This window comes from Microcebus murinus, chromosome 6 (genome assembly GCF_040939455.1).
Source record: "Microcebus murinus isolate Inina chromosome 6, M.murinus_Inina_mat1.0, whole genome shotgun sequence".
Classification (NCBI taxonomy): domain Eukaryota; kingdom Metazoa; phylum Chordata; class Mammalia; order Primates; family Cheirogaleidae; genus Microcebus; species Microcebus murinus.
In genome coordinates this window covers 45,691,538-45,706,548 of record NC_134109.1, presented here as the reverse complement: position 1 = coordinate 45,706,548, position 15,011 = coordinate 45,691,538, and the positions used below count along the sequence as shown (strand labels likewise).

At 31.7% G+C, this 15,011-nt stretch overlaps 1 protein-coding gene across 2 annotated transcripts in view; it reads right to left on the bottom strand.

The window, feature by feature from the left end:
• The window catches only part of TXNDC16 (thioredoxin domain containing 16), an 88,580-nt gene that overhangs the window by 13,970 nt on the left and 59,599 nt on the right, over positions 1–15,011 (bottom strand). For both annotated transcript variants that reach the window (XM_076004025.1, XM_076004024.1), the window contains exons 13-17: positions 14,905–14,964; positions 11,190–11,358; positions 10,714–10,850; positions 3,241–3,325; positions 1,544–1,682 (exon numbers count right to left, since the gene is read on the bottom strand). In XM_076004025.1, coding sequence (XP_075860140.1) covers positions 1,544–1,682; positions 3,241–3,325; positions 10,714–10,850; positions 11,190–11,358; positions 14,905–14,964 — 590 coding nt within the window. The remainder of the gene's footprint in view (positions 1–1,543; positions 1,683–3,240; positions 3,326–10,713; positions 10,851–11,189; positions 11,359–14,904; positions 14,965–15,011) is intronic.

Genomic DNA, 15,011 nt, shown 5'->3' with positions numbered 1-15,011 from the left:
AAGACAACTTAAATATCTATCAAGAGGAAATTTGTTAAATTATATTTCTTAATGAAAATACCCTTACTATAAGAAGACATACACAGAGAATTTTTTTAAGTCTGGGGAAAATATATTTCCAAATTTAAACTTGGTTAGAGAAGTTATGGTTGACTATAATTTTCTTCTTTATAGTTTTCTGTATTATCTGAAGAAAAGGCTAAAGACTTATAATAAGTCTAAAAATACTACACTATGTACATGCTAAGGGATATTTACTTAATAACATGTCATTAAAGACAAAAATGTTATATTAATAAATAATTTAGAAAACTACATCATAAACACATTAACTCAATGATTTGATTAATTATAACCCGTGACTTTAAGAGGGAGAGAAAAGGGACAGAACTAAGGTCACAAAAAGACTTAATAAAAACCACATTCATTTGAGCCTAAAATATAATGTCCTTTAGATCATCATGACAAAGAATGCAAGAGGATATTCACTCAGCATTTATAGCTGATAATAGTGCTCCTATGTCACTCTAGAAATGTAAAAGTATCAATTTAGAATATTCTAGCTATGTTCAATATAAACAGAGAACTGAAATCAAGTAATCCAGATTACAACTGTTGTGTCCTTGAATACAGTGATTCTCCACAAAACAATGTTTCAGTCAGTGACAGACTGTATATACAACAGTGATCTCATAAGATTATAATGCCTTATTTTTACTGTACCTTTTCTGTGTTAAGATATGTTTAACTACACAGATATTTACCATTATGTTCAAATTGCTCACAGTTTTCAGTACGGTAATGCTATACAGGGTTGTAGCCTAGGACCAATAGGCTATACCATACAGCCTAGCTGTATAGTAGACTATGCCATCTAGGTTTGTGTAAGTATACTCTATGATGTTGGCACAACAGAATTGCCTAATGACACATTTCTCAGAACGTATCCCTGTGGTTAAGTGATGTATTTATTACAGTACAACCAAAACATTAGAAAAGGCCTTTCATAAGACAGTATTTTGTTCTAAAACTGTATAAATAATAAGAATAGTAGCTAGTGTTTGTTGAATGTTTACCATTGTTTAAACATTGTACATAAAGCACTGTACATCTCGTGTCTCATTTAGTCCCAATAACTATCTGCAGCAGGTGCTACTATGACCTAATACATATTGCACATGTGCAAAGTAAAGAACAGAGAAGCGAACATATAGGCAGTAAGAAATAAATCAAGGATTTGAAGCCAACCAGTCTGATTTTCTGGAATCTGTGTGCTTCATAAGAAGCATTACTCTAGATTAAGTACTTTAACTGGACTTCAGCCACACTGGTCTCAGTAAGACATGTAAACTTTTAGCAGTAGAGTAGAAATGCTGTATGCATAATGAGTGACCAATAAAACAGAGCAACCCAATGAATCTTCAGCTCATAGGACATCATCCTTGTGCCGGCAAAGGCTAGAAAATTGTATACTAACATATACTATCTTCAGCTTATCTAGATTTTGTTTCAAATGGCATCCTTAATTATAAAATATACTCACAAATGTTCCCAATAATGCATTTGTTATTATTTGAACTATGTCTTGCGTATGAGTGCTAGCTAGTAGAATGCTCTCTATCTTGCCTTCTTCATGTCTGGCAAGCAGCAGGGCTGGAAGAGTTGCAGCATATTTATTTGACCTATGGAGAAATGTAGTATTAAAATTCCCAACCAAAATGTAACAAGTAATCAAAAACATGAAAATTTAGGCCAGGAGGTCACAGTAGGAGACAGCAAGTAGGAAGCCCTACTGGTAAGGAAAAAATGAGCTAAATCTCCAGACAAACTATTATCTTCTATATGAGGCTCTCTGAGAAAGTTCAAGAGCCTTGACAACCAAGATTAAAAGAAAGTAACAGATAATCTAGCCAGATTTTTTTTCCTATACAATTTATTCATCCCAAAATGTCTAAATAGGATTTGGAACACGCTGAATGGTTCTCAACCTTTTTGGACTGCCCAGTACATTGATGAATAAGGAGATGGCCATTTATGAGAAACCTACTATCTATCAGACACTCCACTAGGTATTTTAGTTGTATTTTTATTTAACCCTCAGAACGGTCCTATAAAGTAGGCATTTTAACCCCATTTTAGATGAGGAAACAAGACTTAGAGACTGATAAACAGCAGACACAGACTTTAAATGAGGGGCTCCTGACATAAAGTCTGTGCTCTCTGCACTGAAACAAGGACCCATATCCACCCAAAACTGCGTTTGCTAATTAAACCTAAAAGAAAATTCTCTAAATTCTCTAAATTAAATAGGTAAAATGCTTTGTGTGAAATTACTAGTGAGGTAGTCGTATGTAATAATTTAATTCATGCCAGAGCAAAGTATAGACATTACAATATTATATGCATTAGGAGAAAGCCCAGTCTTCAGATCACCTAGAGAAGCCTCTTAGTAGACCAGGCGGTCAACTAAGGTGAATGTGTTATAAACAACACATTCTGAAAACTACTGGTCTACCTCTTTGGACCATAGCTAAATGCACAATGAGAGATTAGAGGACAGTGGTGATTATCCATTGTCAGATGGATTAGTCTTCCTAGTTCAGTATTTACTTTTCAAAAGTCCTTAATTTCACAAATAGAACACAAGCTTGATCACCAAGATTATATGTCACTAGTGTTCAAGATGAAAGATTTAAGCTTAGAAATCACAATTGAGAATATTATAGTTAGAAGGTAAGAAAGATAAACTATTTGGGCTTAGTCCACTTGCACCTGAAAATGGCCATTAGTTTAGAATGTCATTTGTATTAATAATAAAATCTCCAAATTTGTAGTTCAGTCCTTCATTCTGTAACAACTAAAACATTTTGCTATATCATAGAAGCCCTGTCTTCTACAGATAAAGCAATTTAAGTGGTTAAAAAAACTCAAGATGCTCAAGAAGTAAAATTCTCCAAAAACTATGACAACTCCAAAGAACCAAAATTATAGGTAATAGAACCCAAAGAGAAAAAATTTTATAAGAAAATGATTTAGTATGAATCCAGGATCGCCCGTGGGGGCTTTGGCCTAAAGTAAAAAAATATCTAAAGAATCTAAATAGTCTGCTACTTTCCAGAAGGAAATTAAAAATGTATTTATGTGTCTGTGCTATCTTCCTTCATCAGCTGTTTAAAGACAAGCAATGCATTGTTTTGCCCAACTTCTTCCATCCTAAAATTAGAAGAACAAAAAACTTACAATATCAAAACATCTTCTTCAGAATAAATTCCAGTGATAACATATCCTTTTAGATGGTTTCCTGCTTCAGTGAAATCTTCTTTCGCTATAAATACACAGACAAGACAAAAATCTGAAACCTTTAAAATAATGTATGTGATTCAATTGATGAAGAGATTAATATAGATGCTAGTTTTTCATTATTAATTACAAAGATAAATATTTAAGTGCAGGCCTCATATAACTTAGTTCTGAAATAAATCTGTGTCCATTTTATGACATTTGATTACTCAAGAAATGTAAATTGATGTTGTGAAACTGTGGTTTCCTAAACAGATGTACTCTAAATGTAATTTATAAGATTCATAGCACTCTAATCATACAGAGTTACTGAATAAATATTTGTTGGCTTTTAATTTCTCCTATGACAGGGTAAATGGAGACAGCTAACACATAACTCAACACCAGAAACACAATGTGTACTTAAAATCACAAAATCTAAAAGTGCCTATATGCATAAAAAAATAGAAGACTGGAAATTCCAGTCCTCTAACAGTGTCTGTTTTGTGATTGTGCAATTATGATGGATTTTATTTTTTATTTCTTGCATTTTCAGTAATGTGTTTTCATTACCTCTGAACTTTGAATAATTTGTATTGATACAAATTAATGACAAATCTAATGACCCATGATGATACCAAATTTAGATCACAAAAGATATAAAAGTAGCAGGGCATTTCAAAAATTAACAGATAATCTCTTGAGTAAAATGTTGACATAAAAGTTATAAGATATATTTCAAAATATATAGTTTATGGTATTCATATGTTTTCGGTCCTTTGTTAGGATATACATATTCAAAATAAAAACTTATTTCTGTAGATTTCTAAATACATTTTCATAAATAAATAGCATATTCTGGATTATGTTAAAAACTATTTTATAACGCAGAAGCAAGTTTGGATTAAATCACTGTAGACTAATGAGGAAAAAAAGCAGAGGTGGACTTACAGGGAAATAATGTATTCTTGCCAAGTGAAGGCCAAATGGTAGCTCAGCTCATGTATGAACAATTTACAGTAACTCAAATGGAAAAACATTGGTGGAAGAATTGAGTCATAAAGCACCTAGTCGGCTAGGCATGCTGAACCCAAAGTTCCATACCTTAGAAGTCAGCCCTATATTCATAATGTAAATATTCAACACTTTAACACTGGGTAACCACAGGATTATTTTCTTTAAAAAGGGTACATACTTTCCATAAGATTGAGAAACACTGTCTGCAGGAAAGCAAACTTACTAGAGTGGCTCAGTCAACCATTAAGCAGCACTGGGAGCTCACTTATAATTATAAATTTAATGAGAAACTCATTAAAATATTTTCTTTAGCTTGTGTTACACAAAAAGTAGAAAAGACTCATAAGAAAATAGCAATTAGAAAGGACTATGTGCCTATACTTTCATTTCTAAGAGAAATGAAGATGTTGAGTTAAATTCTGCTCAACAGATGATCTTACCTAAAGCAATGATATAATAGAATTGGTTTCAGTTTCTTCTGATTTCTTTTTAGATAAGTAACAGTAGAAAAATACTGTTTAATATAATATTTCCATATAATTTCCCAATACAGAAGACTATTTACTCATGAATATCTCTCTTAAAAAGTCTCTTCCTGAATCTACTTGTTCATAAATCTTAAGTAACTCGTGGCATGGGACAGTATAAGACTGCAGATCTCAGGTGCATATCTATTTCCACTAAATTAAAGTGTATATTTTCCTCTGAACATTCAAAACCAGGCATATTCTCCCCCTTGGTGAACATTTTATATCTATGTCAGAATACATAGCAGCCTTAAATATAAGAAAATACTCAAGTATCTAAGTAAAAAGATACATAAAAAGCTCTTCTGGCTACTAGAAATATATTTGGGACATATATATTATACAAATGATAACTTATTAGTTTAACTATAAATATATTTTAATTGCATATAATACATTTATATATATGTGTATATATATATAGCAATATTGCTTTTTCCATTATCACATATTATTGAATAATTGTATTTATACACTCACATACACCCCTTTTTTTTAGCTCCATCAGAAAGAGCTGAGAAGCAAGAACACCCCAGTAACTAAAAGCACTGATAACCCCTAGATCTTGGTTTTTAAATTTAATTTGCCACTAAAAGGAAACCTGAACTCTTTGGAGAAATGGCTGATTTCAGGAATGAGGCTGGAAATATCTTGTAATAGAAGGAAATGTTGAAGGAATGATGAAGACATGTCAAAAGGATAGAGAAATCAGGTGGAAGGGGCTCCCACTGACAAAATCTGGGACAATTTGAGCAAACTAATCATAGTAACTGATTATGACCCACTGAATAAAATAAGAATTCAGGAATCCATAAAGATAAACAAATAAATGAGAAGAGAAACCTCTGTTTTGGAGCAGAATGCCTATTAATAAATATAGAAGAAATGATGAGTTAGAAAATTTCCATTTGACAACCATCATAGTGACAGTTCTTTCAGGCAATGGATTCTAAAACTGGAATTCAAAAGTATGATGAGAAACAGAACATTTCTCAGAGTTTTAAATTATCTCGCCACAAGATGCTTATTATTACACAGGAAGAAATAGTAACTTTCTCACAGGGGCATGGCAGATACACCAGTGAATAAAAGAGACATATCTGCCCTCCTGAAATTCACACTGTATGTCTTCAAACCATTAGAATCTACAGGAACAAAAATCAACATCTAGTACAAATACGTGCTCAAGAAATTTTACTAATTAGCTTTTATTAGTAAGGCACAACTTTATTAATTAATAATAGACTTTTATCATTATTTATTCTGTTATTCAATGGACGTTGATAGTTTAGCTACTATATGTAATTGTCTGCAAAAAGCAAAAACAAAACTAAAAGAAAAGGAACTAATACCTAACTGAAAAGATTGGTAAAAATCAATCCAGTGAAATAATATGTCATATCCAGACTCAATCATTTTGGCATAATAGAACTACCTGTATATAATTTAACATTATACTTTGGACTTTTGTTGAGAGATGACTACATGGAAATTTTACCATTTATGTAAAAATATGATCAAATATACTGTTTCTGATGTCAATCTCCTATATAAAAAACATGAAAAATTCCTCTCAGTATTTACAATCAGCAAAAAGTCTTCTCTGTGGATAAACCAGCATCCTAACTTATATGTCGCCATTTATTATGTAAATGATGATAAGATAGCAAAAATTTTATCTTTCCTTTTTTGGTTGCTACCAGATTGCTCAGGGTAAGTTTTATGATCAACGGCAGTGTTTTGTACTGTCTACATAATTATCCCCTACTGTTTTATTGCTTAACTCTTATCCTTATTTTAATGATTTTATTATATTTGTGTTTTTTATTATCTGAAGACGTAAATTCTTCTTGGAACGAGGCCTAGTGTAAATAATAAATGAGAACAGCAGGGCACCAGGCACCTGAGGAACATAGAAGACAAAGTCAACAGAAGCAAAAACATTAGAAAGAGAAGATGGAGGAGTAAAACACAGGCTCACTTCACAATTTTTCCTTAAAAATTTTTTTTTCAATTAAGAATCTACACTCTCTAGGATTTTGCCCTCTAAGATGGTAAGCCATAGGGCACACAATATTCTTACTATTCTTTTTAAAAAGTTCCTTTGTGCCTTTTATTTTAAAGATTTTGAAAAAAAAGTAGAGAAAAATTACTAGACATAAATATCTAGAAAGAAAAATTTAATAAGTAGTATCTACTATGTACAAATATAATGCTAGATAGTGGGGTCCTCTTTCCATATAAATATTCTTAAAAGATTTCATTCAGAATTTGAAATTCATCTCAAAGGAAAGAAAAACAAGAAGGGGAAGTGTGCTAGATAAACGGTAAGACTTATCATAGTGAAGAAAACATTGGGGGTTTTCTTATCCATTTAAGAGGCCATTGATATACATAGGCAACAAACAATATTCTCAGAAATACTATTGGTCAGAAAAAAGACCCTATTTGTACTCTTCCTTAAAAACTTACTGAAAGATACATTCCTAGGAAGCAAGAAGTAAATAGTCTAAGAAAAGAGAAGTTGTGATATTAAAAGAACACAATAGCTTATGATGCCATGTAACACTATAAAAATTAAAATAATTGCTGTAAGCATGATATCAAAGTTGAATGCAAAAACATTAATTTGAAATGTATCCAAAAAAAGATGAATTAACAGATGGATAGATACACAGGTATATACTAAACGCAAGTACGTTAAATGCTAATGGTAGAATCTAGGTGGTGGGTATATGGATATCTACTGTAAAATTCTTTCAACTTTGCTGTATATTTGAAAATTTTCATCATAAAACGTTGGGAAAGTGAATGCAAAGATTTTTGAAAGAGAAATGTATAATGCAAAAAAAGCTTGGCAATAATGATAATCTGAGTCTATATTATGAGACCACAGAGGCTCAAACAGAAGAAAAAAGCATAGAAGAAATTAAAAGCATCTTCAGCTTCTATAAGAGGGAGTCAAAATCATTGAAATGGTCTTTAACTTTATAGGTTCAAATATGTGTTTTTATGAATATCTTCTCTATTCCCAGAGAAATACAAGCAAAAGAAGCTACTCCATATTTTAAAAAAATAACAAAAAACAAACTAAAGAAACACCAATGAAAAATAAAATAAGCAGCAGATATCTAAATAAGATAATAAATGCAAATGGCTAATGTTCACCTAGAAGAATCAATAGGCAAAAAGAGAAGAAAATGTAAAAAAAAAAAAAAAAAAGGCAAATAAGAGCATTGACCAGTCATGTATTCAGTATGTATTATAAAATGAATAGATTTATTCCTAGGTAAAGAGTAATAATAGCCTTTTGTCGTTATTAATTTGATACATTTAAACAGACATATATACACACACATATGAATATGGATTTAATATGGTGATGGTAAAATCTCATGTAAGCGGAGGGGAAAAAAAGGACAATTGTTAAATATTTAGAAAAAAAATTAAGCTGGCCTCTAACCTCATCCCATGCACTAAAAAAATGTCTAAAAGGTTAAAAACTTTAAAAAACACAAAAGAAGGCCGGGCGCTGTGGCTCACGCCTGTAATCCTAGCTCTTGGGAGGCCGAGGCGGGCGGATTGCTCAAGGTCAGGAGTTCAAAACCAGCCTGAGCCAGAGCGAGACCCCGTCTCTACTATAAACAGAAAGAAATTAATTGGCCAACTGATATATATATAAAAAAAAAATTAGCCGGGCATGGTGGCACATGCCTGTAGTCCCAGCTACTCGGGAGGCTGAGGCAGAAGGATCGCTTGAGCCCAGGAGTTTGAGGTTGCTGTGAGCTAGGCTGACGCCACGGCACTCACTCTAGCCTGGACAACAAAAGTGAGACTCTGTCTCAAAAAAAAAAAAAAAAAAAAAAAAAAACACAAAAGAAAAAAATCAAAGGACACAATCAACAGAGTAAAACGGCAACCTACAGAATAAGAGAAAATATTTGTAAATCATATATTTGATAAAGGGTTAATATCTAGAATACATAAAGAACTGCAACTCAACAAAAAATACAAATAAGCTGATTTAAAAATGGGCAAAGGATATATTTATAGATTGACATTTCTCCAAGAAGATATACAAGGACCAAAAAGCATAATGAAAAGATGCTTAACATCACTAGTTGTTAGGGAAGTACAAATCAAAACCACAATGAGGTGTCACCTCACACCCATTAGGATGGCTACTATCAAAAAATAAAATAATAAAATAACAAGTATTGGCAAGGATGTTGAAGAAACTGTAATGCTTGTACATTGTTGGTAGAAATGTAAAATGGTACAGCCAGTATAGAAAATAGTACTGCAGTTCCTCAAAAAATTAAAAATAGAATTACCATATGATTCAACAATTCCATTTCTGGGTATATATCAAAAAAAAACTGAACGTAGAGTCTCGAGGAGGTATTTGTACATACATATTCACAGCAACATTATTCATAATAGCCAAGAGATATAAGCAAACCAAGTATCCATTGATGGATAAATGAAAAAACAAAATGTGGTGTATATATATACAATGAAATATTATTCGGCCTTAAAAATGGAAAGAAATTCTGACACATACTGCAACGAGACGAAACTTGACATTATGCTAAGTGAAATAAACCAGTCAGAAAAAGACAAATACTGTATGATTTCACTTCCATTAGGTACTTCGAGTAGTGAGATTCATATAAACAGAAAGTAGAATGATGGTTAGCAGGGCCTAGGGGAAGGGAGAAATGGAGAGTTATTGTTCAATGGGTATAGAGTTTCAGTTTTCCAAGATGAAAAAAGTTCTGGAAATTAGTTGTACAACAGTGTGAATAAATAGTTAAGATGGTAAAGTTTATGTTATATATATTTAACCATAATTTACTTAAAAAGACTATTCAAAGCAAGAATATAAATATTATAATTAAAGCAAGAAAAAATATAAGTAAATATTTACTGATAAGAATAATATAGATTTTTTTATAATCAAAAGCAATGAAAGAAATCTCAAGATCTATATATTTGAAAACAAATCTTAAACTGCTATATATAAAAATATTATTAAATAAAGAGAGAACAAACAAACAGAGGTAAAATAATTGGAAAAATGAGAAAAGCTCAATATCCTTAATATACGAAGATCTTGGCCGGGCATGGTGGGTCACCATGTAATCCCAGTGTAATCCCAGCACTTTGAGAGGCTGAGCACCAGTGTAATCCCAGCACTTTGAGAGGCTGAGGTGAGAGGATCACTTGAGGCCAGGAGTTCAAGACCATCCTGGGCAACAAACGTGATACCTCATCTCTACAAAAAATAAAAACATAAAAAAAATATGAAGATCTCATACTACCTGATTACATGAGCACTAAAACACCATTTAAAAAAATGAGTAATATATATAATTTACAGAAGACATAAAGTTATTCTATTGAGAATCTATACTTATTAGTCTAAAATTCACACAAAGACTCATAAGTAAAAATATTCTTTACATACAGCAAAAAAGGAAACAGTATACTGTTTGTAAATAGCTAAATTACAGTGTATATATTTATTCAAATATTATGCAGCCATGTTTATGTATGAAGAATATTAATCACATGGAAAAAATACAACTTAATATTAAATAAAACAAAACAGCAAAATACCTAAATAGTTTTAGCCCAATTATATTAAAACATATATAAATATGCAATATATAGGTACACAGAAAAAAGATAGAAGGCATTACATCAAAATTGGCCAGGATTTATCTTTGAATAATTAGATAACAAATTTTTATTTTTCCTTCAAACGTCTCTGTATTTTCAAAATTCTCTATAATTTAAAAGATACTGTTTTTTTAAAAAAATGAATAAGCAATGAGTGTTTAACCATGTACTGTATTGTATAATTTAAAAGCTCAACTCTATTTACCTGTTGTCATGGTTGGACTAAATAGTCCCAGTACTGACACACTGGAATAGGAGATCAGATCTTTATATAACTCTCCACTTAAATACTCTTCTGCTTCTTGGATTGACGTTATGATCACCGGACATGAAATCCTATTGCTGGATGAATACACAACTACATTAAAAATTAATTTTTAAGGATATTTTTCAATTTATAAAAAATAGGACATACTGAACATTGCAAACGATATATTACACAGGATAAATATGTCACAAAATAAAGACAAATATTCATCAAAAAAACAGCCATATTAAACAAAATTACTATCTTCCCCCAAAGTGCTGGAATGTGCACAGACTCTCCTTATCACTATTTATTTTGTGATCTCAATTCTAGTATCTTCCTTAACTTATTCAAAGTATGTCAACAAAGTATGAGAACTAGAACTTCTGCAGACCTAAACATTTAGAAATCTTATAGTGAAGCTGAGTACTTACAGCTGGATAAATTTTAGGAGATCTTCACTTCCTAACATACCAGTGTAAGATACTGGGTTCTTGCCTTCCTTGTACATCTTTACAACAGGAAATTCAGTAACATTTTGCTTAGCGCATACACCAGACCAATCGGCACAGTTTACTCTAGTAAGAAGCATAGCGGATGTGCCTAAATAAAAGGAAAATCCATATTTTGTAATTATTAATGTAGAAACCTCATTTGCTTAGCATTTTTAATATTTTTCTATCCCATTCTTATTTTAATTTCTCAGCATGAAAAACTCCTGTTTAAACACTCTCTTCCCTTGATCTTTACAACACCTTCCCCTACTGGCTTTTCCGCCACCTCTCCAACTTCTCCTTTTTGGTCCCTTATTGCAGGCTCTTCAGCCAGAAGAGTTGGGAGTTCCTCAAGGCTCAGTTTAAGCCTCCTTCTCTTCTTGTTCTACACTCTTTTCCTAGACAACCTCAATAACCATCAACCACCTAATGAATCCTAAATTTATGTCTTTGGCCTAGCCTCCTCCTTGAAGTTCCAGACCCATGTAGTCTTATTGCCTTCTCTGTTTCCCTTTGAATAGAAACATCCTTAAACTCAACGTGTCTAAAATATGGTTTTCTTCCTGTGTGTATTGGTGAAGTTGCCACTCTTGTGCAACTCAGAAAACAAAGCATCATCTTTCACGCCTCCCCATCCTTAAACCCTTCATATTTAATTAATCAGCACGTCTTTTCAATTTACTACCTAAATTTTGAATATCTTTAATTACTGTCCATTTCTCTTTACTGCTATTACTCTAGTCATCATTTCTCCTGGATATAACTATTAATACAATAGACTTACAATTCACTTCCCTGAATTTGATGTCTCTGTATTAATGCTAGAGATACCTTTTAAAAACTCAAATCTGTTTTGGTACCAGCTCAATCCCACTAACCTTGCAGAGTGTGTGACTACTTCAAGAAAGCATTCTGTGACATGCTGATCTACATCAGCTTCCATTGGTAAATGCTGTTGTAGAACCATGCTCCTTTCCTTATGTGTCCTTATAATCATGTACTCATTTGTGTGGTTATCTGATTAATGTCTTTGTCCATTAAGAGAGTTCTTGAGAGCAGAGACTGTATCTGTTTACTCACCAGTGATTTTATAGCATCTTGAGCACCTCAAATATGTATGTGAATAAATGACATGTGAAATTCATCAAAGACTTCAGAGACCTATCTTATCTAAATAATATAATTTCTTATATATGTATATGTGTATGTGTGTTCTTATATATATATGTGTGCCTCAGAACACACATAGTAACACATAGAATCTCAAACAGAAATTCTTACTTGTTCTACAATAAAACAGGTAAAATTCTCTAAAATATAGAAATCACTGTGCAGAAAGAGATCAAACACTAAATAAAAAAAGTACCAAAAACTCAGCCAGCAAAAGAAAGGAATAAATTCAAATAAAAATAAACATTAATATTATACTAGATCAAAGAAAGCATCTTTGTATATCAATTTAACCCTATATGATAAAAATTATGAAATGTGATATTTTAATATCTTATCACTAAAATTTTTTAATACTGAAAATTCATTTGTATATTTTTAGATTCTTGATTTCACATGTATGCAATAACTTATCTCTTTACTGTTAACAATCTTTTTGATAATACAGTCTGTCCTACAGTAGTTATAAGACTACTCATTGAAGTTATAAATTTAAAATTTTTATTTTCTTTCTTATAAAGTGAATTCAATATTTACTCATGTTTCAATCTGAATAGTCTAATATTCTAAAATGCCTACAATATTACATCTCATATACTTTGTCAATGCAATAATTTCAAATAGTTTCCTAATTTAAAGGAAAAAAATAGATTCTCTTAGTACAGCATTAAAAATGTGATATTTGCTGCCACCTTGTGACTGAGTGAAAAAGATTCTTCATTGTCTTGGGCTAAAATGAAAAATGGCTTTTTCCCATGAAGTCAATATGAAAGACAAGAGTATAGGACTAAATGCCTGAAGTATTACAAAATTTTCCTAATTCACTTTACAAATTTATAGTATAGGCTTCAACAAAGACACAAAACACTATAAAAACCTATACTATGTGTTTCCACATTAAGCCCCATGAACTTCCAAAATAGTTAATTTATCTGATGTCTAATTACTAAAAAGGATTGTTATTTATAAAGAACAGACTGAATGCAAAGAAAAGCAAGACCTGGGTTAGTTTTATTATTTTTATTCCACAAACACATACAACTCAGAGCCCTTACACTAAGGGGGAAAACAGTCTCTTTATTTGGTCATTAACAGAGAAGAAATGAAGGGAATCTGTTACCATTTTCATCTGATGTCTAACCAAATGGATTGGTGGGACCAATAATGAATTCTATTATTCAGAGACATTATCATATTACTAGTGCATTATGATTTATATTTTCTCCTCCTTTTCCTTTCTTCTAATTATTTGCCAATAAGTCTAGAGAACCTAAGAGGAGAAACTTAAATTTGCCCATAGATTGCAACTATAAAGGAAAATCTGAAAGCAAATAATAGGATTTGCTTTTTAAAAAATGATTATGGATCATAGTATTCACAGACTTAATTATCCTTTCACTCAGTTAATGAAAAAAATCAAAAGTTGGATCAAATGTGGTTGGGAAATAAAAGGAATGGTTCATTTAGGGTTGAGTTTTTGGAATCAAAATCTCCAGTGTATAGATAGGTTGTACATCAGCACATGTTTTCCTGTAAATAAAACAAACTTTATAAAATTCTGTTACATTCGTTTATTCATTTATTCAGCAATTATTGAAAACCAGATATTTGACAATTTAAGGCAGCATGCCAAGTCCAGTAAGCTGACATAAGGCATACATCCTACCCATAAGGAACTTTCAAAATAATGAAAAAGCCTCTATGAGCTCAAAAAGCTCTATGAGCCTTAGAGCCCCCAAAACTAAATGGTGGATACATTCCCAGAGTAGCCAGGAATAAGCCTATTTAACCATAATAGATTCTATTCACAACATAAATGGTAGGAGAAAATCATATTACAGATATAAAGTATTATATATTCTGTCTTACTCAAATAATTACAAAACATTATACACACCTAACCCATCATTATCTTACTGACAGGCCTTCCAACTTCTTCCTATGTCTTTGCTGGAAAGAAGGTATAGATATCTTGAGTCAAAGTCCATTCCTTGGATTCTTAATTGCCCACCATTAGATCAGATTTCACAGAATAGTTAAAAATAAAAAGATGTTGGCTATTAAGAAATATTCTAGTCCATGAGCAGCAAACTATATAGCTTCAAGAACACTGGGATCTTTGATCTTTCATTAGACTGTGAAACTGAGCTTATCTGCCAAGTTTTTATCTCAAGTATTTAATAGTAATTAGTACAAAACAGAGACTCAGTAAATGCTTGCTGAATGACTGAATTCGGCCAAAAAAGCTTACTGGATTAACTGTGTAGCCACAAGTACTTAAAAAAAGGTTCTCTATTTCCTACTAAAGAGAGTTCCATTAAGACAAATCAAGTGAGCACTTTTGAAACTCTTGGTTCATTAACCTTGGAGACACAAGCATAATAACCCAAAATTTTATGGGGTTTTCTACATCTTTACCATGACAGTTTTATAATAGCTACAGCTCAGAATCAGGAAAATAAGCATGCATATTACAGTACAATACCTTTCAATTTAATTGCCACATCAATATAGGATTGCAGAAATGCCATGGATACTGCATGCCCTACATTAAAATAAAAATTCAACAGATATTACATGTGTATCTCCAAA